The sequence below is a fragment of the Urocitellus parryii genome, chromosome 3, assembly GCF_045843805.1.
Source record: "Urocitellus parryii isolate mUroPar1 chromosome 3, mUroPar1.hap1, whole genome shotgun sequence".
Taxonomy (NCBI): Eukaryota; Metazoa; Chordata; class Mammalia; order Rodentia; family Sciuridae; genus Urocitellus; species Urocitellus parryii.
In genome coordinates, this window is record NC_135533.1 from 59,571,293 (window position 1) to 59,598,314 (window position 27,022).

At 36.2% G+C, this 27,022-nt stretch overlaps 1 protein-coding gene across 2 annotated transcripts in view; it reads right to left on the reverse strand.

The window, feature by feature from the left end:
- The window catches only part of Magi2 (membrane associated guanylate kinase, WW and PDZ domain containing 2), a 1,291,542-nt gene that overhangs the window by 156,388 nt on the left and 1,108,132 nt on the right, over positions 1–27,022 (reverse strand). The window contains exons 11-14 of one of the 2 annotated variants that reach the window (XM_026384952.2): positions 22,234–22,265; positions 15,963–16,152; positions 6,838–6,879; positions 707–798 (exon numbers count right to left, since the gene is read on the reverse strand). In XM_026384952.2, coding sequence (XP_026240737.1) covers positions 707–798; positions 6,838–6,879; positions 15,963–16,152; positions 22,234–22,265 — 356 coding nt within the window. The remainder of the gene's footprint in view (positions 1–706; positions 799–6,837; positions 6,880–15,962; positions 16,153–22,233; positions 22,266–27,022) is intronic. The other variant, XM_026384953.2, reaches the window with a different exon arrangement.

A 27,022-nucleotide genomic window follows, 5' to 3' on the forward strand; every position in this document is an offset into this window, starting at 1 on the left:
TGAGTACATGCTCATAAATCTAATTTTGCTGTTATTTTCTGTGTATTAATGACTATTGCTATTTTATGCTTTCACCCTGAGGGGGGCACACACACCCCCTCCCACACACATATATGTATATATCAATATAAAGATTTCTCCACAGCCTTTCCCAAATTCCCAATATTGTGTCAACTGGAGTTGATTTCATTAACATTCTCAGGGTAATCCCTTAATTAAAATCTGGTTGAGATTTCATAGCACTCAGCTTGATTTTATTTCTATTTGTCCCTGTGTTTTCTCTTCCTTCTTGTTTTGGCTGCAAACATATATAATTCTGCCTGTGCAAGGCACCTCTTTATGTGCACCTTCTCTAGGAAGCATGTCTACTCACATGCTGCTAGTCAGAGAGCCTGAGGCTCCAATACCATTAAATAATTGAAATACTCAAGAGGAATCCAATCCATTCTAAGAAAGAATAATGTTCCTCTCTTAATGTGACTTTTGATGAGATATTGGCTATGGAGACCCTGCATGTTGTGAGAACATTTTGAAGAGAATAGCAAGGTGGGAAAAAAACAAAACAAAATAAAACACAAAACTCTCAATCTTTTTTTTTTGTGAGTTCTAAAACATTTCCTCTCAGCTGTCATACTGAATGATATTTTCCCTAGTGTTTATATACATAATAGACCCCAAAGTGTGGAAATAAAGAGATTCAACTTACAGGCTGTCCAGGCTCATCTCCCCCAAGGATTCTGAAGCCAAATCCAGACTCCATCCTCCGAAGGTGTACATCCAGTTCCTTATAATCTGGACCTGGCATAAAGGAGATCCCATTGAGTAATGAATCCTGCCTCCTCCCCACTCCCTGAGGAACTAAACACACCAATGATAAATTAATCTGTGGATGTGATTAATGAGAGTGCAGTTAGAGTCAAAGGAAAGCATAGGTGTTACAAAACCATGGCAGCAAAGTAGTCCCACTAACAGTGACCAGCCAAGGGTATTACTAGGGTATCACCAGAGGGGGAGAGAGTACATGAATGTTCTGAGTGGAAAAAAAAATGTTCTTTTTGTATTTTTAAAATTTTCTTGAGAGCTTTTGAATTGCCCTCAAGAAGCCTGGCTATGACATTGAGGATATTTACTCTGATCACTTCAGAAGTGAGAGAACAGATGGTAAAACCTGGAACTACCTAGGAAAGTATTACTAGTCATCTACTAGTGTCTCTTTATGATTTGATGCATACTTTAGGGGTATGTGTGTATGTGTATAGGGTATAATCTTATGCCTAACGAAAATTATAAGATTTTTTATAATAATGATGCTAGGCTTATGTTGGTGCCAACAACCTGGGCTATTCCCAATGATATATGAAAGGCAAGTCTTCACTTTTAATATGTGGATAAATTCTGATATCTGTCTGGTACTCTCCTAAAGAAAACTGAATCAGGCATCTGTTATGTATATGTGTGTGTGTGTGTGTGTGTGTGTGTGTGTGTGTGTATGTGTATGTGTATGTGTGTGTGTATATATGTATGTATGTGTGTGTGTGTGTGTGTGTGTATATATATATATATATATATATATATATATATATATATATAAAAGGAAACCTTTTTCTTAAAGAATGGTTCAGGACCTTTTTTTTTCTTTTTGGTTAGGAGAAAACTCTAGATTTTAGCTGGTTAACTTATTTAACTCAGAAATCTAGAGATGTGAACAAGGCATTTAATCTTCTTCTCCTATTTTAATATGCCTTTTATTGATGATTTTGATTTTCTTAAGTTTCTCTGACCACTCCCCATGCCAATTTCAAATAATGGGTGGTTGAGTGCCAATGTTTCATTTTTGCCCTTCCATTCTAGGCAGAGATGGCCAACTTCATGGTACATGAGTAGAGAGGCAAAGAGAGACCTGTTAGAGAACTGTGCCAGCTGATGTGATTTACTTTTTATTTCTTTGTTAATTTTGAACACAGATTTAGAGTCTGCAGGGCATGGAAATTTTAGAAAAACAGTCAACTGGAAAACACAAGTTTAAGTGATAGATTATGCCTTGAGGCAGCAGTTTTTTTCTTTTAAATAAGAGCTTTTAGAAAGACAAATTTTTCTTTGGTTTCTTTTTTTTTTAACTTATCTTTGAGTCTGGTCTTAAAAAATAGCTAAAATGATATGCACAAAGCCGGGAGACATTTTTTTTTCTTTCTCACTTTGTTTGATGTTTCTGACATTTGTTCTTCAGGCCTGATGACATGCTCAAGGGTTGTATTGAGCTTTATCTCTTCCCTAATTAATGTAAGTGAAGAATTCCCAGGGCCAATTCTTTACTCCTTTGCAACAGAAGTTAACACTCACCACTTCTCTATCTTGTTTAAAATAAACGATGCACACAGGAGGTTGTTAGATGAAGGGGTCTGGGAGATACCTTCCCAGACCCCAGTGACTGTGGCTGTCAATCAACCATGCCTCATTGGCACCTCTTTCTCTTTTGCTTGCTTGTTCCTTTTCTTCCTGTGTTATTTTTCATTTTCTTCTCTTTCCTTAGCCCTTTTTTGCAGAACTGCCAAGGGCACTCTTAGATATTGCTTGGTACAACTCAAGAGGAGGCAGTGCTTGTGAAGAAATGAATTAAGATTCTTTGGACATTAGTGTTCCATGGTCAGTCATGGCCAATGTTTTTTCTCCCTTGGAAGTTGGGTCCCAGGAGACAGAAGCGTTATGAAATAAAACATCTCATGATATTCTTCCCAAATAGGATTTGATATGACCACAGTAACAAGATACTGGAATGAAATTTATAAGTCCTAATTTATCACATACCCATATTGCAAAAGAGAACATTTAAGAAGTAGCAAATAGAGGCCATATCCAGATATCAGGACAACTTTTCTTATAATAAGGAAAAGCAGAATTTTAAGAGTTGATTCCTGTTTTGTATTAAGACCCCAGAGGGCTTCACATGTTATATATACCTTGGTCTTGCTTTTGAAAGTATGAATTTCTGTGTGCACGATACTAAGGAAAAGACTGGATGACTGAGCGTAACTGATTATTTTTATGAATGAATTCAATCTTCAAAAATGCAAAGAATGGCATTATTATGAATTAATTTGGCACATGGGATGATGTTGAAAACATCAATTAAATTTTGGTGCTTGAATCCCCTTTCATGTTTTAATTAAAACATAAGTACCATGACTTATTATCACAGTTTGGCACAAAGAATGCATTTATTGCATTTTTTTTCCTGGTAAAAAGAGCATTTTTTTCTCTCTGTAAAGACATTGAGGATAAAGACATCACAAAGAAGGAACCAGGAATCAAAAGTTATTAAACACGTCTCTACGTTCTATATTTTCATGCTCTCTAGATACAGAATGAGTTAAAAAATAATTAGCTTCTACTGTTGGAATCTAAGATGATCAGATAAGTACCCAGTGCTTTTGCCTTAAAAGAATCCCTCTCTTAACCTTCCTTCTTCATTCTTTTGGGAATATGAACACAGCCGGGCTGAGCATGTTTTAGCCATAGTTGGTTTTCTTCCTCAGCCTGCAAATAAGCTCAGATTTCCCCATCCTAAATACCACATTGTTCCCCTCTTCCATCTTCATCTTGGAAGAGTAGTCTCAAGTGGAACCTTCTGCCCATTTCTGACTTTTTCTTGTCTGTCTGCTTTCTGCTCTTTGCATTGCCAAATTCTTTAAGATCATTGGTGACATCCTAAGGACCAAATTGAACAGCCTTTCTTTTCCTCATTCTGATAGATTTCTCTGTCCCCTTTGATACTGCTGATACATCTGTTGTGACTCCAGAAGATTATGCTAAGTGAAGTTAGCCAATCCCCCCAAAAAACAAATGCCAAATGTCTTCTCTGATATAAGAGGAATGACTCAAAATGGGGTAGGGAGGAAGAGCATGGGAAGAAGATTACCTCTAGATAGGGAAGAGGGGTGGGAGGGAAAGGGAGGGAGAAAGGGAATTACATGGCTGGTGGAAGGAGACCCTCATCGTTGTACAAAATACATGTATGAAGATGTGAATTTGGTGTCAACATATCTTGTATACAGAGATATGATAAATTGTGGTATAAAGGTGTATTAAGAATTGTAATGTAAATAATAATAATAATAATAATTAATAATAAAGCTCATATTTAAAAAATAAATAAATAAAAAAATTAAAAAAAATCCTAAACAAAGAAAGGTCTCTTTTGGAAGTGGTTTCTGTGATACTCTACACTCTCTCTTGCTTTTAGGTAGGGTTTCCCATTCAGATTCTTGGCTGCATATCTCATTGTTTCTCACTAACATTCTCCCTGGATGATGACATAATTATCTCTGTCTATGAGAGTGTTCTCTTTTGCACAACCTGTAGCAATTGCTAAATAAATTTCCTGAATTTAGTTGTTTTATAACACTCACCAATCTACTAGACCCCATAAACCACAGCATTGTTCCACTAAGGAGTTATCACTTAATTCCATAAATACATTATTTAGGATTTGCTGCTATCACTTATCCTTTGGAATCTATGGCTTTTATACAGATAAATAATATACCTTATAATTGTGATAAATATATATAAGTAAAATCATGCTAGATAATTTGATAAAAACATTCGACATATGAGAAATGATATGAGGGACATATTTATTGGATGTAGTTGTCATTTCCTAAATTATTTTGATAATTTGTGTACATTTAATAAAATATTTGGATTGGTTCTTTTCTTAAAAATCTGGACTTCACAATAGCATGTTGTACTCAAACTATATTATTACCATTGTGTCTTGGGTAATACTTTTTAATGTAAAAATATGACCCTGCACATATATCACAACAATCTAAGCTACCGAGTAGCCTTTCTCCTTTATCTTCTTTTGTTTTTAAACAAAGCTGAGATTTTCAAGAAATGGGCTTGAGGAGGCCAGTAAGCTGAGACTTAGAAGAATTCTAAATTAAATCTTGATTTAATTTTGTAACTATAATTCTGAGGTTCCTTTTACCTTCTGGGGATAATATAGCCTTTGAAATTACAAAAATTGTATAGTCAGTATATAAGAGTTAATCATGCTTTAAAAATTTCAGAGCAAACTAAACAAATACTTTAGATATGACTTAAAGACAAAATACTAGCATTATCTTTCATATTTCCTACATATCCCAAAAAATGACATGGTAACTTACAGAATGAAATGAGCTCAAGCACATATAGTCTCCAAGGGGTGTTAGAACATGCTGAGATGGATAATGAGCTGTCATCATGGAAATTCTCTAGAAATGTGTGCTGTAAGCCTGAAGTCCTGAAGTTGTGCGGTTATTAAGAAATACTCTTTTCTGCAATTGTTTCAGTGTTCAGGTTTTCAAATGAGTGGTCTAATCAGCTGTTCAAAGCATTTGCATTATTAATTCTAAGTGTAAAAAAAATCCAAATCTTTTTTTCCTCCTTCATGTCTACAATAATGTGAAACCAAAACTGGTAGGTAGTTTTGGAATGGATAAGCAAAAACCTATTTTCAAGTAAATTAATTGGATATTTCTAAAACCTATTAAATTTAAAACTATGATATTCTCTTTTTTAAAAAAAAATTTTAGCCATAGATGGACACAATCTCTTTACTTTGTTTATCTATTTTTTTTTTTTTTTGTGGTGCTGAGGATCAAACCCAGTGCCTCACACCTGCAAGGTAAGTATTCTGCCACTGAGCCACAACCCAGCCCTAAAACTATTATATTCTATTCTGACTTGAAATACTTTTGGAATATAGCATTTTATAATTGGTATTATTTAAAAAAAATAAGTTGATATAGGTATTTAATTGTTCTGAAAATAACTACAACTTATATTAGCAGAATTTAATTCTTCAGAAATTTCTACATGACACATTTCTTGAGATATTTAACTTTTACTTCTATTTATCTAGTCCAGTGCTGTCTAATACAAATAAAATATAAGTTGCATAAGTAATTTAAAATGATTTAGCAGCCACTTTTAAAAAAGCAAAAGAGGAAAATCAATTTAATGTTTTACTTAATGTAATCATCCAAACTATCATTTTAAGATAAATCAACATAAGTATATTTAATGAGATTGTATCTACCCCCTTTTATTTATTACATCTTTGAACTCTCATATGGATTTTGTACATAACCTTACAGAATGTCTAAATTTAGAGTAGCCACATTTCACATTTTAGTAGTGAATGGCTACTATATTGTACAGCTCAGATCTAATCAGTCTGATGGTTTTTGTTTTAAGTCTAGTGTTTTACTAAAGTATTTTATGGAAGGCATTCAAGAATATGACAATTTTAGGCTGGGCATGGTGGTGCATGCCTGTAATCCCAGCGGCTATGGAGGCTGAGGCAGGAGGATTGAGAGTTCAAAGCTAGCCTTAGCAAAAGCTAGGTTCTAAGCAACTCAGTGAGACCCTGTCTCTAAATAAAATACAAAATAGAGCTGGGGAGGATTGAGAGTTCAAAGCTAGCCTTAGCAAAAGCTAGGTTCTAAGCAACTCAGTGAGACCCTATCTCTAAATAAAATACAAAATAGGGCTGGGGATGTGGCTCAGTGGTCTAGTGCCCCTGAGTTCAATCCCTGATATTCTCCTCTAACAACAAAACAAAACGAATATGTCAATTTTCCTTTTTTTTTTGTTGTTGTTGTTATTGTTGGCAGGCATTTAGACCCACCCTTATGAGGCTTGCTCTCTTCTTGAACACATGCATATGTAGGCGAATAAAATCACCATGGTGATTACATGCTACAAAACTGATACTACTCAGAAGAATGGCTGGTAACACAAAATGGAAGACATTAGTTCATAGAACTGTAAGTACTGAGGAATACTTGCCAGAGGAATCCACTCGAAAACTGGTCCTGGGTGGCACTTGTTCTGGATAAGAAAATGGGGAATTAAAATGGAAATTCATTTATGGCATTTAAAAATTTATCTTCACTTTCTTTTGATTGCTTTTATAACTCTCCCCCACCACATCTTGTGTTTAATGATTTTTTTTTCTCTAAAATCCATGGAAGTTAGTGGACAGGTTTATTGTACGTTTTTGTATGAGTGTGCCTGAAACAGAAAAATCTGAATTTTTTTAAATCAGGATGGAAAAAAAATCACCATTTTCAAATATTATTAACCCTTGATTCTTATTATAAGAATGATTATTTAAAAGCAAAATCAACCCAGAACCTGAAATACATATGGTAAACACAGGTCTTTTTTTTTTAAGTCATATTATGATATTATGTTACAAAACATTAAAACAAAAAGAGAAAAACTTAGCCAATGATTATATTGGTTTATGTATACCAGTCCAAATATTTTGACATTTTCAATTATTGGATAGTTGAAGTTGTGAAGAACTAACTGAGTTTATTTTACCAATAGAGACTCTGTGAGAGTTATGATACAATCTATGCTACATGTAACAACATAAAAATTAAGGCACATGAGTATAAAACACCTTTAAAATGTAGGAAAATCCCATATTTAGAATTTTACTTATTGAAAAACTTAGCTACTGTGTCCTGGAAGGATTTGAAGATATGTTTGTCTCATGGGTAACATTTATCAGGATTAAATAAGGATTCACTTAACAAGCTTCCACCCTATCCCACACAGACATGTTTCAACACGTCCTGATCTGGAGCAGTTGAACACAAAGAATGTAACTAAATGGTCCATTAATTTTTATTCTGCCTTCCAAATCTACCACAGAAGAATTAAGCTGGAAAGATCAGTGCCTCAAACACTAAGACTTAGAGAAGTTGTTCATGTGCTCCTTTACAGAAAACTCTTCAAGATCATTTTGAGAAAAATTACTCATTATATTTAAAGGTCCATTTTTAGAAATTATAACTAAAATGCACTATCCAATAAAGTGCTCTTTGTTTCATTTTAGTATTATGGATAAATATTACATATTTATACCCTTCTCTTACTATAATTTTTCTACTAATACCTTCAGCTATTCTCTTCCTTTATCAATAAGAACTTTGCTAAACCACACACTGGCTTGATATGAGGTGGGCTGAATAAACCTGTGGTCAAGACATACTTAAAAGATATGTTAAGAGAAGCTGAGATATTTCTGAGAGATTGGCAGTCTAGTTTTGCCATCATGATGAACTTAATAGAAAGTTTTATCACATTGCTTTGCTTTTAAATCATGTAAGGAATTCCAGATGGAAATTAAAAATTTCCAAGCCTCTCCAAAGCATAAATTCACATTGTAGATGAAGGAACTGTAAAATTTTCTTGTAAGCACGGTTTCTCCCACTTTAAGACTTTAATATGTCCACTAGTTTTGGGTTAAAAACATTTTAGATCATTATTACTATTATGGTCATATAAATTATCGTATAATCATCAATCATATACTTGATTATCCCTTATTAGGAGCATTTTAGAGGAGGCAACTTGAAGGACAGTTTTAAAAAGCAGAGTGAGAATAAAGTACAATAGAACTTTCCCATTTTGAGCATATTAAGATGATATGATTTTATAATATAGTTGTGTCATATGAACCACAATAAAAATGAATATTTTTTTTCATTCAACTTAAAAATTAAAATAAGGCTAAATTTTGATTGCTTTATTATTGAGCTCTGTTTGTTTCCAATAAAGACAGTCTTGTTCATCCCTGCCAGGTAAGCTGTATTTTCATAGTAAAGGCAAATTAGTTTCCTAGCAGAACTGTAATTTTTTTTAAGAATCTTCATGTTTACTGTGACTGTCTGGGATTATGAATGAGAAATATCCTTTCATCAAAGGGGTAGACCTATGTCAGGGAGGGAAGACTGCTACCTTCTAAACACTTCCATTAGGTTTAAAACTGACGTTTTATATTATCATAATCTCCCTAGGACCTACTTGTCATCCAGCAATTAAACTCCATTTACTGCAACCCTGATGGTCTCATGTTTATTCATGAAAGTACTTTGGTTTACACTGTCAACTTGTACTACCAACAAAATGCTTTGACATACTAAATAACTTTCAAGCAAGGGCTGATTTTAGAATCCACTTTTCACATTTTCCCTCTTTTCTAGCCCTTGTCAAACACTGTTTTAAATTATAGAATAAAATAAATTTATAAGTGATAGGATTGGATATAATTTGAAAAATACATGGAAAAAATAGGTGTTACATCACAGGTTATTTTACTGTTTATATTACCTGGTTCACATCATGGTAATTTTCTACTTTAAAAGGAAACTGAAGAAACATATATGTTATCATAACTTTTTAGAAAGCAACCCAAAGATACCATTTTTGAAACTGGGCTTCCAAATTAATTAAAATCTATGTATTAAACATGGCAAACACAGCTTAACTGGGCTTATTGATCTCTTTCATCAATACATTACAAACTCAAAGTGGTGCATAATGTGATATATTAGAAATTCCAGCTAAAAGGCAAATTTCTTCACAATTTTTTTTTCAAATTATCAATATAAATTATACTAAGGATGGCAATAATGTTATTCTCATGGGAAAAGGGCCCAGAAAAATAACTTTCATGGTATAGTTGAGGATATTAAAATGATAATGTTAATTTTTCTTTTTATGAATCTAATGCTAAAGTCATTGGTAAAAGTGTCATAATATTTATTTATCATCTCATTTTAATGTTTAGAAAAAGACTGTGCTCCAGCGAACGTGTATGAGAGGTACTTTAATTAAGGCCACTGGACACCAGCAATGTCCAAGAAAATCAGGTGAGGGCTCCATGTGCTCAGTGTGAGGATGCTCTTTGAGAAGGCAAGGCAAACTTTCACGATCATTTGGATAGCTGCCTGCAGCTATGGCATCTATCAATTCACAGAAACCTTTCTTAAACCTTTTGACATTTCCAGTATGACTGTATCAGGCAGTTAATTACATTGGGAAAGGAGACTGGAGCCAGGAAGCCTCAAGCAGAAGGACTTGCTCAGACTTCAGAGCTCTGGTTCTCAGTACCAGGGATGGCAACTGCCTTTGTGAGCTGGCTCCCACCATCACTCTGCAGAGTCTCCAGGGTGTGCTGCCGTGAAAAATTTTATTGTACTACTTTCTCTCTCCAATGGCTCTGCTGTTAGGATAGGAGGCAGTGGAAACAATGACCCTTTGCTCACTGAGCTGAAAAACTTCAATACTGTAGAAATGCAACTACCTATTTGTAATTATCCATAAATTATATACGCATTACAATACTGAACAATGAAAGAATTCAATAACTGAACAAATGAACAACATAAGAGAAGGATAAACACCATAGATGTAAAAGACACAGCCGTCCATTTTTGATCGGCTGTAAATTATAATTTCATTTCAGGTGTAGCACTAAAGAACAGCCTTGCTTCTCCATTATGCTCTTTAACTGGCCTGGGGTTACTTTTGATGACAACCTTGGCTGTGATACTCATTGCTTATAATAGGTTAATGCTTTCTAATTTCTGGAAAGAAAAATTGATTGTATGAGCTCTTTTGAAGAAATTTCTGTTCTAAAGGAGTTACACCATAAGGCACATTACACCATATGGATTGTTGACACTTTTATGATCCTACATTTGAGTGATGTCTTACTCCACAGGAGTGTGGACATGCTGTACCTCATAAATTGTTTACTTATAATAACCAAGGTTCAATGGGAAAAGAAAAAAAAGTTTGGAAAACTTCCGTCATAATTCAACATGGGTTCAAACCAAGCAATGGAACCACCAGGGATTAGTTTAAGGGAATGAGGATTTTCCTTCTCTGGCTATTCTTGTTTGCACCTGCTTTTTTTGCTCTAGTTTCCAAGGCTGAGGTGTGGAGCAGGCCCAAGAAATACCACCATAACCCGAGGATGATAAGACAGTCCTTTAGAATGAGTTTGGCTTGAAGAAAAGTGCAGTACAGGCCTCCTTCCTAAATCAATAGGCTTTCATTAGAGTAATCGAAACTGTATTTCGTAATATTCCAGAGTGATCCACAGTCATTTTCTTTGAGAAGCACTTTATATCCCCTTACCTGGTAATAAAAAAAGGGGCAAGAGGGAGAGGAGATGTGATAGGTATCTATTTGCAGTTATCTAGGTATGATTGTTCCTTTGGGCAGCAGACAGAACTCCCTTTCATTTCTGTGAATATTGTGACGTTGAATTTGACTTACTCTCTGTGATAAGAATGAGAACTCCATGGCGTAGTATAACTGTGACACTCTCCTACCTGTTCTTTCTAATTAGTTTGCCAGGCTCTGGATCTACACATAGGCACAATTTCTAGGTATAGGGGGAGTTCCCTGGGAGTTTGGCTACCAACACAAACTGCCACATAAGCTTTTATCTTAAATTAGAGATAAAACATGTAGAGGTAAAAATATGATTAGACAAAAGAAATTAACTTTAAAAAGTTAGTTTTCTGAGTAGATATTAAAATTTTTATTCGTGGAGTACATGTTTTTTCTTGGACAGTAATGATGACTATTTCTTGAATAGCCATATAGATTATATAAATTATATAGATTATATAGTAAAGGGAAACCATGTAATGGTTTTGGAGAAGAACAGATCAGAGAGTCAAAGGGCAGCTACTAATAATTACCCCAAGCCAACACACATCAGGACCATTCTGGGAACACTGTCTCATGTAGACACCCTGGGTAGTCTTTTGGGTTTCTGGACCAGTAACAGAATTCCTATTATATCAGGATATGTGGTTGAAGCAAGGACACAATCACACAGAGACAAAGAATGGCAGGAGGAGCTGAAAGGGGAGAGGGCAAGGCCTTTAGAAATATCTTTTTTCTCTATTATTAGAGATGGTACAAATAGTTCAACATTAGGAACGTTTACAAACAGAGAGCACAAGCTGAACCTCTTGTGATTGCAAAGAAAAGTCAAGTCCTTCCTTCATGAGACTCATGGGAAAAGGACAAAGAAGACAGAATTCAAAAATAGCATAGTTTGTCCTACTGAACAAAGATGAGTATCTCCTTCTGCTTTCAGTTTTTAAAATTGTAAGTAATAGAGACAGTAAGAAGTCAGTTTATCAACAGAGACTAACCACACAAAGACAAACATGACATTTGTCTAAGGTCTTTGGCAGAGAGGCATGTGGGGAGATATTTGTTCCTTTTTGGAAATTGATGATATAGGTTGAGCATCACTAATCCAAAATTTTGAGTGTTGCCATGGCTCTGCAAGTGGAAAATTCCATATATGACCTTGTGAGATGGGTCACAGTCACAAAGACAATGCACTACAAATATTTGTATAAGGCGTATATGAAACATAAGTGAATTTCATGTTTAGACTTGGGTTCCAGGTCATTATATGTGTGAAAATATTTCAAAATCTAAAAAAAAATCCCAAATCAGAAATACTTCTGGTCCCAAGAATTTCAGGGAACGTCTACTCAACCTGTAATGAATTGAGTCAAAACTTAAAAAAGAAAAAAAATTTCCTGGGCATGGTTCTACTTAAATATTTAGGCATATAAGCTTAAGCTTATATGGAATTTCTTTCCATAGAGTTTGCAGTAACAACTAAGACGAGATAGGGCACATTCAGGGTGGTACAGCTCAGACCCTAGTAACAACTAAGATTTTGATTACTTAAAGATTTTTCTCTAACATGTATGCTCTAGATCAAACATCAGTTTTGTACATGGAAGTTGAGAAACTACCAGAATTCTAATGATTTTACTGGAAAACTTCACACATTTGAACACTAATATTATTGGTGGTGTTGTGTAAGCCAACATTGTTCAGGAATTGTTTTCCTACGTGTGCATAAGCTTCTAATGAGTAGAGATTACTTCTTGTGAACTTTCTCTTGTGGACTGTCTAGAGGAGTTCTTGTCACATAGTGAGTGTTTCATAAACTCTTGTTGATTAATATGAAGCCTGGAGGTGCCACCTCTGGGCACTGCACCTAATGCTCTGATGTCAAAGGCAGAAGAATCTTTCTTTCTGTGTCTTTTTTAGTCCCTACCTCATCTTAAGGTGATCTCATGAAGACTGGAAGTGTTTCTAATTTTCCTTCAAAACAGCACCTGTCATACTGTATTTTCTATGATTCTAGTATCCTGTGGTTGTCTTCATTTGTTTAAAATCACATTTTTTTCCAGGAATACATCTTTATTAAGATGTCCTGTGCATGCACATTAAAGTGTCAGCATAATCTAATTATGAGTCAAATGAGGCACAGCAGCATTTACATCATTTTATAAATTTCCCTCATTTGCAGGGGACTGGTGACTTGAATCCAAATATTTCTTGACAGCCTTGACAGAACAAACATTGTGTAGTTCTGTGCAGCCCAGACTTGTGGGTGGAGGGCCATCCTTTAATTTGGTAATTGTACTAGTTTTGAATGTGAATGCTTCAAATCTCTTTAGTCTTAGATGTGGTTGTAAGAGATGGTACCATGAGATCACTACTAGCCAGGGAAAATTAGGATTTGCAGGTTTAATTAGGATTTCCTTCCCTAACACATCCCTTCCACATTTTCCTTAGTCCTGCTGATTTTTTTTCCCCTCCCAGGAAAAACTTGGGAAACACTGAATTGAAATGTTATGCATGTGATTTAAAGGAATAAGAGTTGAAGTGGTTCACAATCAAAATTTTGAATATTGGCCTTTCATTTGGGTTGTCTGATCCTTGCATTAAAAAATAAAATTAACTGTTTGAAGATGATGAGAAGTAGACAGAGCTTTCCACCTATTCATTAGTTTTTTAAAAGTATTGCTTTAAAAAGTTAAGCGAGAATACGAAACTTTTTTTTTTTTCATACTAGGAAGCAGGGTATGTCCAGAGGGCATAGGGCTGTTTTATTCTTCTAACTTGCTGTCATGTCCCCAGCAGAGAGAATCGATGAGCTACAGAGACCAGAGAAAGCAACAACAGAACCTTCTGGTTCCTCAGTCTTCACGGGCAGAGCTTTTCTTACCTGGACTTGATTTCTGTGTTTCATTCACACTCCATTTAGTGTTATGAAGTAACATGTGAGGGTGATATTTTAATCCTGCAGTGAATTTCTTTCTTCCAAGATGGAAATCCTACTGTATCTCGCTCTCCTCTTGTTTACACTCCTGCTTCTTATTTCCCCATTAAATTTGTAAGAGCAGGACACATTGCTCATCTGTGGTATCTCCCCACAGTGCTGAGAGCAAAGTGGGTATTCAATAAATACTTGGTTTATTGAAGCAGAAAAAAGTATTAAGAACTGTGCCAATATCTCTTCAATTCTTTTTTTTCAGTTTAATGAGCACTAATACTCTGAATTTATACCCTATATTATACAGCTAAAAATGCCTACTTTGTTCTTCCTCTTCTGTAGCAGACATCCTAATGATACAATCCTTTAATGATATCTCCGTTGTTCATCAAGAAGGGGAAGAGTGGAACAGAGTGACTGTGATGTAGCTGATTATTTAAAAGTGTGTGCCTGGTAGATTCATTTTGATGAAAATGATTTCTCCATGGTCTGCTGTCCTAACTATTTTATCAACCAAAATTACTTGCACAAAGCATTGTAGAGAATGGGGAAAAGGTATTATGTTTGCCTTTCCTTTTACCAGCTGGGTGCATAATTCTCAGCCCCTGAGCTCATCAAAAGAGTAAGCAGATTTGAGATCCTCTGAGATCACACACAATTTAAAACTTGCTATTCATGCTTCAATGATACAGTTCGAAACAAGACATTGGTGGAAACAAAGGAAATCAGCAGACTGTAAATGGGAGCTCCAGGGACCAAACTCTTTTCACCAGGCTAGGTTTCTTGATCCTTTACTCAGGTTCTTATTATACACTATATTTTACACTCATGTCATTTAGATTCTTTTCCTCTAATGTGTGGAGGGAATGGCTTGTAAGACGGCAGAAAGATGCATAACCAACGTGTATGGTGTATTAAAAATCTGGGGCTGGGGTTGTGGCTCAGTGGTAGAGCACTCGCACATGTGAGGACCTGGGTTTGATTCTCACCAACACATAAAAATAAATAAAATAAAGGTATTGTGTCCAACTACAACTAAAAAATATACTTTTTTTTTTAAAAAAAAATCTTTGTTTTTTAACATTTATAAAGTGCAATGACATAATTCTTGAAGACCTTCAAATAGGGCTGCAAGTGCAAACATATTATTTCAAGACAATATTTAAATGGGTATGCATTAAATAAGAAACAGAAGATTGTGGCAGAAATGATTGGTACATGGCTCTGCATTACTTTTGGAACCAATTGATTTCATGAATGTCTTTCTATGACTATTGGAAGGACTTGGCTGACATTTTACTCAATGCCCTAACTCCAATGATTGCCTTTAAAACTCTAAGAAAAAAAATCTAAGTTTAGACTCATGGTCATATTAAGTAGATTAAAATTTCCAAACATTTCTTCTTACTATTTAGTGACTTGAACAAAACTAGCAACTGTCCCCAGCTCCTATCCCCTCAGAATTCCTGATTTTCTTCAAAGGCTTAGGAGCAAAAATAAGAAATAAAATTTAAAACCAAAAGATATAATCAACTTATTTTTAGAACTAAAATATTTTTTTTAAGCCAATGGGTACAAAGTTTCAGTTAGATGGAGGGAAACTAAATCCTATTGCACATTAAGGGGACTGCAGTTAATAATAACATATATTTCCAAAATAGTTAGAAGAGAGGTTTTTTTAATATTCTCACCATAAAGAAATGATAAATATTGGAAATGACTGATATGTTAATTAACACGATTTGATTATTCCACAATGTATACAAGTATTGAAACTTCACAGTGTAGCCCATAAATATGTAATTATTATTTGTCAAAACTATACAAGAGTGTGTGTGGGGGGGAGTGGGCTTTTAAAGAGAATTTTAGATAGCTCACTTGACTTTGGAGATGCTCTTGAATCTCAGAATATAAACTCAGGCCAGGTTATTCAGCCTCAATGTATGTCCTGGCAGGGCCTTTGGCTATTATTAAGGAACCCTTGTTTCATGTGGCTTTCACTTACGCCTACTTTCATAAATGGCTCTAGATTTTTCGTAGAGCTCATATGGGTCAGGCTTCCGTGGGTCAAAGGCCTCTGTGGAGTCAGGAAAGGAACTCCTGTGGAGCGCGGGTGGGAAGGGCAGGTTCTGCGGTATGGCCGGAGCAGATAAACTTGTTTGAGGACTGCCTTGATTCTCCCATCGGTCCATTATCTGAAAAGTAAAACAGAACAGAGAGAATGACTGAGGACCAATCCTTTCTGGCTATTTCCCTCGTTTCCTTGCCTTGTGGACTTTTCTTCTAAGAAACACTGAAAACTTTAGTATATACATGCCTTGAAAGAAAGGCGCTTACTTCTGTCTGATAAAGCACCAGTGGCTGTTACAAATAAAAGCAGAGCCCAACTTTTGAATGAAAACTTTTATAACCTCGTCTCCTATTAGGTGGTAATCTTTAGCAAATTGATCTCTCAGAATCTTTTTTTCTTCCCATAAAATAAAGACAACAAGATAATACATGTGGAAGTGCTCAGAGATGTATGGTTTTGTTTGTTCCTTTTCTAAGATAGTCGCAATTTATTACCCCACTTCACTAAAACAGAAGATAAAGTAGTCAGTGCATATTCACGTGACACCTCTGCACATCCCAAGCACCTCCTATACTTGAACATTCAAACACTTCCCTTATAAGTTACAAGTAGTCATACAACCACCTGGGCTCTAGGGATTGTTCAGGCTTCTGGGATGTCCTGTTTATGGCTGACGGTGACCTCTCCCCTAAAATGCTCCATTGCTAGCGCCACAATTAGATACTCCCTAGTCATCCCCTCACATACAAGACCTTCTTCCATCCTCACCATGGGATCCTGAGGAAGATAAAGCAAGGGCTAATCTCATTCTTCCATCAAGGAGAAAGGGAGGTTCTCTGAGGTCACCTATTGTCACCATCAGTTTCACCTTTGTTAGACTATTAACTGACCCCTCATTAAAACTCAACTTCTGCTTTGAATAAACCTGTGCTTTGTGTATGTCTTAGATGAGGCTTAGGTTACCCTTTTGTCTAAAATTCTGTACCGGGTCAGCATGGGTGGCAGGATCAAAAAGGCCAAATTCCCCAGTTGGGTTTGGGAGGTTCCTCAGGACCCAGGCTGTGCTCATCTGACTCATATCTGCTGATGGTCCCTCCTCTGCTCCCTAGCAACCCCAAGTTCTCTCCTGCCTCTGAAGCTCTGCCTACTCTATTTCTCCTTCTGCCTGCAAAGTTCAACCATTTTCCACACTCTCACCCTCCTTCATTTTACCTGACTACTAAATTCAGATGAGATGTCTCCTTTACGGGAAGGCCTTTGCCGACCACTCTAACCCTCCTGGGTGTTCCCGTGGCACCCTTGACCTACCCCTGGCATTACTCATCACACCCCACTGTAGCCACAAGTCCACCCCATCCATGTGTCCTCAATGATATCATGCTGGGGACAGAGGTTGTACCTTTCTCATTGACAGTACATAGTAAGTACTCAGAAAATGTTCATTTAGTGAATAAATAATAGCAGGATTAAAATAGAAGGGAATTTTTTCAAAAACTAGCTTTGATATACAATGCATTGAAGGTGGCAGGATCATAACTTTCTGTCCCCTACTTCAATGTCCTGCCTTGGTCAGGGCTCTGACTTCCATTCTCACCAATCTATCATCAATGTGTGGAGGCTGGAAGGGATGTGAGAGACCGCGTGCTCCAGTGTTTTTCAAACTATGACATCAGGGATCCCTGTGGCCCTTCCTGCCCACCTGGGACTCTGGCAGGGGTTCAGGCTGAGCCAGTAAATTGGGAAAGAAATGGGCGACTGACTCTTATTTCAGTAAAACTGGCTTTACTTAAATTGTTTTCTGTGATGGGCTGCTACTGCCCAAGACATTATCTTGAATAGTTTCTAGATCTAATGAGGATAGTTCAGTTTCTTTATATTAAATATAATCTCTGTAAGCACAGAGAAGTTAAGTGGGTTGTCTGAGGTCCAGCAGCTTCCAGTAGTAGATCCTGGTTAGAACCAGCCTATGACTCTAATAGGAGTGGGGGATAACTGGCAAATATGGGTCGAGTTCCAGTTAATTTCTGTTCACAGGATTTTTGCTGCCATTTTGTAAAAATTCTTAAATATGTACTTCATGATTCATTTAACAGCTCTGCTGTGATGTGGAAGGCCCACATTTCTGGGTAAAGGCATGACACTTTTAATCTATTGTTCCCTTTAGCTGACTTTAGGCACAATGTGGATGCATTCTGGCTGTGACTCTCTCCCTTATTGTTTCCAAACTTAAGATACTAAATGCTAAAAAGTAAATAAATCAAAAATATGGTTTGAAATGCTATAGTATACCACTTGTCAACCTAGGGCTTTGGTGAATATCGACTTCTTTTATCTTCCACGGAAGGTTATCTGATACCAGTGTGAGTCTTGCTGGTATATGTGTATTGCTCATGTATGATCATTGAAGAAAACATGCTTTCAGGTGAAATATTGGTATTTCTAAGAAACAATCATAAAACTACAGAAGAAATAATGCTTTGGGCACTGTTTGGAAAAGTTTCTATGGCAGAGTGACAAATTCTACAGTTTCTGTAGCACAGAGACTGGAAAAAGAGTGGAGTCCAGTTCATACATAGCAAAGCATTCATAACTGTGTGACATTCATCAATCCTTGAGTCACTCTGTCAAGGTTTCTTCAAAAAACTACAGTAGAAACTAATCCCTTTGCCCATGAAAAAGTAGACTTACAGTCCACTCCACTGTCCCCTGACGTGCTCCCTCCAAATTGAGTTACCTGGTGGCTTCAGCCCAGAAGACTATAAAATAAAGCACCTGCCTGCATCACAGGCTGGCGGCTGGAGGCTGGCCACACTGTCCCTTCTGAAAGGCAGATTCTGAAGACTCCTCCCTCCTTTCTTAGACACCCTGGACTCTGGATTTTGCTTTCTACCTAGGATTCTCGGTGTTCCTCTCTACCTTTATGAATCTTCCAAATTCTGACCCTGTCCCTTGACCCTGACCAGGGCCCTCCCTTGCTCTGTTGTTGAAGGCATTTGCTTTGATTCTACTGTCTTGCTGGTATTGACCTTGAATTTGTTACCTGCAAGGCATTTACCTCTCAACTAGATTTCTCACTGGGCTACATCTGTCTGGCCCATTGGTGTCCATACCTGGGTTGATTCTTATATCTCACTAGAGTAAGGAGGAGTGGAGACAGAGTTGTTTTCTATATCTGGGAGAAGTCCAGTACCTCTGCTGGCCTTGCTGAATGAGTGAATGAAGGAATGAGGCTGGTGTGAAAGCCCAGCCACTGAATTACCTGTGGACATGTGCACATAGTCCACACCCAGGCACCAAGCAGTAAACTAGAAAGACCCAGGCACGGTTGGGACTGACTTCTTTAACCTTAGCTTCTGATTCCAGGGTGTACACAGGGAGGAGAAGGCTTGTGAATAAGACAGGTTATTTTCCCCCATAATATAACTCTGTCCTTCTCCCTGTGGAGTTTGCGGGTATCTAAATCCACTCCCAACCTAGGATCCACTCCATATTTTAGGCAGGGCTGGGAGTTGAAGGCATTTGCTTTGATTCTAACTTTGAAAAATGAATTTAGATCCCTTCCAGACAAAGAGAACGAGAGTTCACTATGATTAGGGTACTACTTGTTAAACAGGAAGTGACTATCTTGACAAGGATTAACTTAAGATGTGGGTCAGTAGGACAGAAGTGGGTCAGTGAGTGACACAGGACTAGGAGGAGGCTAGATCTCTCCAGGGATAACAATTCCATCCTCTGAGAATGCCATCAATTCTCTTCAGAGGAGAAAGTATATAAATGCATATATCGTGGGTATATGGTCATGTATTTGTTTCAATTAACGGTTCAGCCAACTATGTTCATTCCACAGAGTGATTTTATTTACATAGGTTTGTGCACAGAGGTCTGATTTCTATGATGATATGAGTTTATGTTTTTGAGCTAAACATGTTGGGGTTGCTATTTTAAGCACCTTACATGGATTAACTCAGAATCCTCATGGTAATCTGTGAGAGAGGTATCATTATTGTGTTCATGTTTACGTGAACTTGAGACACTAAGAACTTAAGCAGCCAGTAAAGAATCTGTACCCTAAATAATTAGACCACACGTACTACTGCTCAATATAGACCTTACACTAAAGAGTTTCTGGAAAATATATAGAGGATATTAAACTGAAAGTCCCCTATCTTTACCGATTCTAGGACCTGGAAGTCCAAGGCTTAGCTTTTGTAGAGATGCAAGGGTTCAGGATTAATTGTACATTGAGTTCTATTAAAACCTTTTTTTTGGAATTATTGACTATGGGTATAATTACTTGTAATGACAGCAAATACTGTAATTACACCAAATGACATAATTTGTGTAAATGTGGTACATATAAGGGAATCACTAGATTGCATAATTGTGCCACCATGATGAGGTTGCAAGCTTCCTGGTTAAATTAGATGAAGGTGTATATAACCACAGAGCACAGATTTTGAGTTTGGTGGTGACAGTAAGAAGCTATTTAGAAGTTGAACAAGATAAAATAAAATTCACTCTAAACACGTTTTTTTTTTTTTGTACCAGGAATTGAACCCAGGGGCACTTAACACCCAGCCACATCCACATCCCCAGCCCTTTTTTATATTTTATTAGAGACAAGATCTCTCTGAGTTGCTTAGCACCTTGCTAAGTTGCTGAGGCTGGGTTTGAACCTGCCAACCTCCTGCCTCAGACTCCCTAGTCACTGGGATTACAGGCGTGTGTCACCACACCCAGCTTCACTCTAAACACTTTTAGAGGTATTTTGAAAAATATATTTTTGTTTTTCAAAATCACATATATCACTAAGGGATATATTAATCCCAAGTGGGATTGGTCTCCCCATCTTCTCTGTAGATCAGATGAGCCAAATCTTAAATGAGCACATGCTTGGTGAGAATGTTCTACTTTGCCACAGGACCAGTTCAATGATAGGATTCAGCCATTTCAGTTAGGGTAAGGTATCTTAAGGCATCGTGAAGCAGAATTCCAGGAAACCAGTCCCAGCTCCTGGACCTTGAGCATTATCAGTGCTAAAGTGTGTATGTTGAATGTCCCCAAAGGTCCATGTGTTAAAGGGTTGGTCCCTAGGGTGTGCTACTGGGAAGTGGTGGAACATTCACAAGGTGTGGTGTAATGGGAGGTCCTCGGTCACTGGGAGTATGCCCTTAAGGGGGTTTGTGGGACCCTGACTCCTTCCCTTCTTTGCCCCTGGCTCATGATGTAAGGAACTGTATTCTTCCATATTCTCATGCTATGGGGTGCTGTATTACCGCAGACCAAAGCAGGGACAAGTGAACATAGACAGGAACGTCTAAAACTCAGCCAAAATAAGCCTTTTCTCTTTATAAGTTGACTATCTCTGGGTATTTTGTTATAGTTCTGGATAGCTGACTAATAGTTTAATGGCAGATAAAGATCATCTCTAACCACTAAACCAATTTGGTTAACATAGCCTTACAAAAACATTATTAAAACTTACCAGCCTCTTACATTGGTACAAAAATTAGAGCATATTGCATAAGGGATCTAGGCCTAGAGAAGCTGGGTGATGGTAGAGAGCAGCAGTATATCATGAAGGTTCAGAAGCACCACTATGAGTGATTGTCAGGTTTGGAACACATATTCTATAGAACTAATATATAATATACATTTGGAATATTTATTATATAGAAAAAATTATATATACACAGAGCTATAATATAAGTGTGTGTGTGAGTACATATATATGCACACAGAGCTATATAGTTTACACACATATATTTAACTTAGTGTGGACTTTAAAAAGGGAATATAAATATATATGGAGTTATATTTCTTGTGGAACAGAATTAATTCACAGGTAAGGACTTCTGAGCCTACAGTTTACATTGTTTCTAAAAATTTCATGTTATAAAGACTATATATACTACTCATGAGAGGGAAAAACAAATTTCTGAAGTATTTTCATTATATAAGACCGAATAGTTTTAAGTTAATTTTGTAAGTATATTTTAAAAATTGGCACAATTATCATTATAGTAAAGTAAGATGGATTTTTCTTATATTTGGGGGATAAATATAAGACAAAAGCTCACAGAGAATTTACTCTTCTGATGTTATTGAATCTCAGAAGTGAAAGAGATACTAAGGTCACTTAATTCGACTCTTAATGGGATCACATAGTAACCAGAAATAAAGAAGCATAATAATTCCAACTTACAGGCTTCGGAGTTTTCCATGGAGAAAAGAAACCTGCAATAAAGAAAACAATATTTGAACTTTGAAAATTATACCCCACTACCACTAATGGATGGTGTGATATCAAAATAATTGTAATTTGCTTTAAATTAGTTAATAGCAACAGTAACACCACACCAAAAATCTGGTATGGTCTTCTTCAAGGAGTTCAAATATTTTCATTGGAATTATATTAATTATTCAAAGGAGATTTCCTTATTTGGCAACTGAGAATTCTGAGGCACAGAGAAGGTGAGTAACCTAAGTGGCAAATAGCTGCTTCAGAAGTCCCCAAACTGAGTTGTCCTTAAGGATTGTGTCATCCAGTCTTAGAAGGAGAGAGAGAACATATAGATAGAAATTTAGATTTTTTTTTGTGGTAAGTATCTCTGTTTAGTGTAAGAAATAATTCTGCATTATGTACTTGCTTTCTACAGTTAAAAATCAACCAGACTTGGTCATTCTTAAATTTAAAAAAAAGGTTCACACTTCTGATAGGAATCAGATTGAACTATGAATTTGTATGTGGCTCTTCCCCCACTGACATCTCCTCTAGAGTAGATTTTTATTATCCTTCTGCACCAGGGCAAGCACAAAGTTACACACAAAGAAGCTCAAAATGTTTGTTAACTGAATAACCTGTATACCATCAAAAGGTATAACATTAAAAAACTTATTGAGCCCTTTCAATTACCACAAATGGTCTGATTGATTAGACAGACTGTAGATTAATTCCTTTTCTAAAACCTTTTATAATATATAGAATCAGTTTCTAAAGAGGTACTAAAAACAGACTTAAAAATGCTGGAGGGAGGGGGCTGGGGTTTTGGTTCAGTGGCAGAGTGCTTGCCTAGCATGCGTGAGGCACTAGGTTCGAACCTCAGCCCACATAAAAAAATAAATAAAATAAACTTATAAAAAATACATATTTAAAAAAATGATGGAGGGAGCAGGGATGGACACATACTGGTCCTGACGATCTAAAACTTAATCCAGTATATAAAGCAAAACTACTTTTTTCTCATATCATATCTTTCCTCTTGTAGCAATGTTAGCTCCTGTTAATATTCAGTGAGGTTTGAAAATGTTCAATAAAAACAGAATATTGAAAATATGCCATATACTATCTTTATCATCTTTAAAACTGAGATGTCCAAAATGAGAATTGATGACAACTATAACTCATTTACAGGAAATATCTACAGAAATCTGGTCACACAGTTACCTAGATGTTTAGGCAACCAGCTCAGCCAAGGCAAATATGCTAATTGTATATCAGGGCACCCCTGTGGTGAACAATAATTCATTTTATCAAAAGAGAGAGACTATATAATCCATCATGTTTCACAGCTTTTCTTGGAACCCAGAGCTAAATTTAAAGCTCAAGTAAAGAACCATCTTAACCAAGAAGCTTGGTGGAATTAGCTTTTTATCTGTCTCATACACTGTGTTCTTGTCTCTCTTTTTTGATTAATTAAAAAAATGTGGTTCAATGTGTGTTTTGATTATAATTTCAGGATTTAATCACATCCTTTTTGAGAAGAGTTGAGAATACAAAGTCCAGATAAATGCATACATTTCTCTCCTGATTCATTCTGTAAAATGCCAATGAAAAAAATTGACAATGAGTTAAAAAGTAGGAAAAAAATGTTAACCTGCTAGCCAATTAACCGTGATTTTCAGTGAAGGATAAAATTCACTTGCTGTTTTATGGAGTTGCCAGTTTTCTTGAGAGAAGATGTCATTTACACATTTGCACAACGTCAAGACATTCACTTATCTCCCAGGTCCTCACCTACTTTCCAGAATGCCCAGACAGGTTTTGAATATCTGCTCTTTTATGTTTGTAGGGGCTGGGGATTCTTAGACTGATACAAAGGTACTGAAAATGGCTCCTCCATTATGGAGCTCTCATCTCCACATGGAACCTTATTTTAAAAAAGAATTCTTCCTATGGAAAACACATCATCATCTCACCTCTCAATAGCTAGAGTGTCAGAGCTGAAATGGCCCAAGAGGGAGATTGGTCAAGAACAGACCTCTCTCCATGAGAAGGTGCTTAATTTGGCCACTTTTTATCTTTCATCATTGGCACTTTGGATTCCGATTCTTTTAAAGCTGTTTCATCCAATCTGAGCTCACACCATGGGCATGACCCAGGGCTTCTTTACTGTCCCCATTATGGTAGCTTCTAGAATATCACTAATACTGAATTGAGCCACAGAGATTCTCGTCTCTGCAGTGATGATTGCCCTTCTGAATCACTGTCAAAATAAGCTGTGTGTTGCAGACTATTCAGTAGTAAGAAAAAAGATCAGAATCGATTTTCTTAAAAATAAATAACTTATTGTAACCCTCTGTTTCTTTAGCAAATTATTAATCATGCTATAAACATTTAGATTAAGATGAATAGAAAACATCTATTTTGGATATACTCAATTTGGTCCTGATGAAGTCAGAAGGTCAAGTTTTCTAATTGATTAAACTCCAATTTTCTGCTCAACTTCGTTGGAAGAGCTATAGAAATATAACTGTGTGTGCCAAGCTATTATATATTATAAATGTACTATAATTTCTTGTGCAGATGGCCCCTTTAGTAAATCTAGTCTATTCCAGCTAACATGTAAAAAAAAAATTAAAAATTTTAAGTCTGTTAAGAGACATGGAGGTTATTATGTTGAGCTTATTTCTGAAATTATTCTAGTAGGAGAGGAGCACAGAAGCAAGACAAGTTTTTACACATGTACACATACATAGATGTGTGTTCTGTGATGAATAGGAGAGTTTCTTCTATTAGGCACAATTACTTAAAAACTGCTATATTTTGCTCTTGTGGCTTACCTTAGGGATCACAGGAACACCATTCTCTGGGTCTCCTAAAAACCATTAGATCTTGGCTGGTGCCTAGCCTTTCTCTGGGCTAAGCTCATTGTTGAGACAATTGCTTTGGGGCCTATCACTGCCCATCTCCATAGGGATATAGACAACTTGTTCTCAAGCCTTCGTGAGGTAAGAGAGTCCTCTTTACAAAAGCACATTCATAGAAAAGGAGTTTTTTATCCTTCAAATAAGAGTAACAATTTCTTTCTGTTTTAGCTTCTGGACTTTATTTCTCATACTTGCACAGAAAACTGTGTATTGGAATTCTCTGAAGGGATTAAAGTTCCTTTAGAATGACTCGACTCGGGTATTCCAAACTGATCATTTGCTGGCTTTTTACTTCAGCATCATGGTGTGTATTTGTATATGCGTACAAATACAAACTTATTTTTATAATCCTGAGTCTTAAGATAACAAAAGCAAAAGACCACAAGGTACAGTTACAAACTAAATAAAACATGGGTAGGAACATAACAGAAAAAAAAAAGAGAGAGAGAGAGAATAAATAGTAAAATTTAGATGCATCTAATAAGGAAATTAAGATGCATTTTTAATGTAAAGCCCCAAACATCATTAGGTCTCTAAAATCTATCTTCTTTGAAACAAGAAATAAAAGTGTGTGTGTGTGTGTGTGTGTGTGTGTGTGTGTGTATGTGTGTGTGTAAAAGCCCAGTGAGCTGGGCAGAGAGACAGATACACATTGCAAATGGCTTAGATTAGACAATAAATTCTGGTAGTTCAAAAACGATAGAGGGAAAAAGACAACACTGACTTCATATTGAAATTTAAATTGAATTTTACATGCCAACTAATTACAATTTTGAGTAAACTATAGAAATATAGTTGCCAGATAAAATATAACATGCCTAGTTAAATTTGAATTTCAGATGAATTATATATTTTTTAGAATAAGTATGTCCCATATTCAGTATGAGATATATTGCATGTATATTGCATGGGATGTACTTATATAAAAATTATTTATTATTTGAAATTCAATTTAACTAGGAAATCTTGTACTTTCATTTGTTAAATGTGGTAATTCCATATAGGAAACTATTTATACATGTCCTAGGTAACCATTTAAAAATAAAAGTGGTGACATCTATTGCAGTTAATACCCATTCAATAATAATAATAATAATAATAATAATAATAATAAAATTCCTTTATTGCCAGGGACCTTGCTTTAGAGACTCTGCAGAACATTGTGTTTGTTACATAGTGTTACATAGATCACTGGACTGTGTTGGTTGCTTGTTCATCAGAGTGGACCTCTCTGGACTCAGGAAATGTAGAACTCAGTGGCCAAAATGAGTGTCACAAAGGACCATTTTAAGATTCTTTGATGTAGTAAACACACTGCCTCTTCCCGAACAGAATGACTCATGGAGGGGCTCTTTCCAGTTATGACTTCTACTGACATGATTCCCAACATAAAAGACTATCCCATATGTTTACAGCGGCTCTGAAAAAAAAAAAGGCCCTCATAGTGTACATTTGTGTGATAATTATTATTTATTTTTTTGCAGGGCAGCAAGATGTGGAACTTTCTTAAAATCACCCCAATTTGAATAAGGAATTTAAATAAAAGGAAGAGTAATTCTAACCCATCATTGTACCATAAATTTCGAACAATGCCAAGGTAACTTTTTGAGATTTCCAGGAATTTCCCCAAACAGAATTCAATCTTTAAGCCCGCTCCTACATCTCAGTAGATCTATAGTCCAGTTCAGATATACTGAACTCCTATTGCAGAGGGTGAAATAATTTCTCCTGGAGCTGAAATGCCTTCTGAAACATAGGATTCTGATTTTGAAGATTTTCATTACAATTTCATGGGTTTTACAGCAGATTTTAGTTACTAAAAATGACAGAGATGCTGGGGAAAC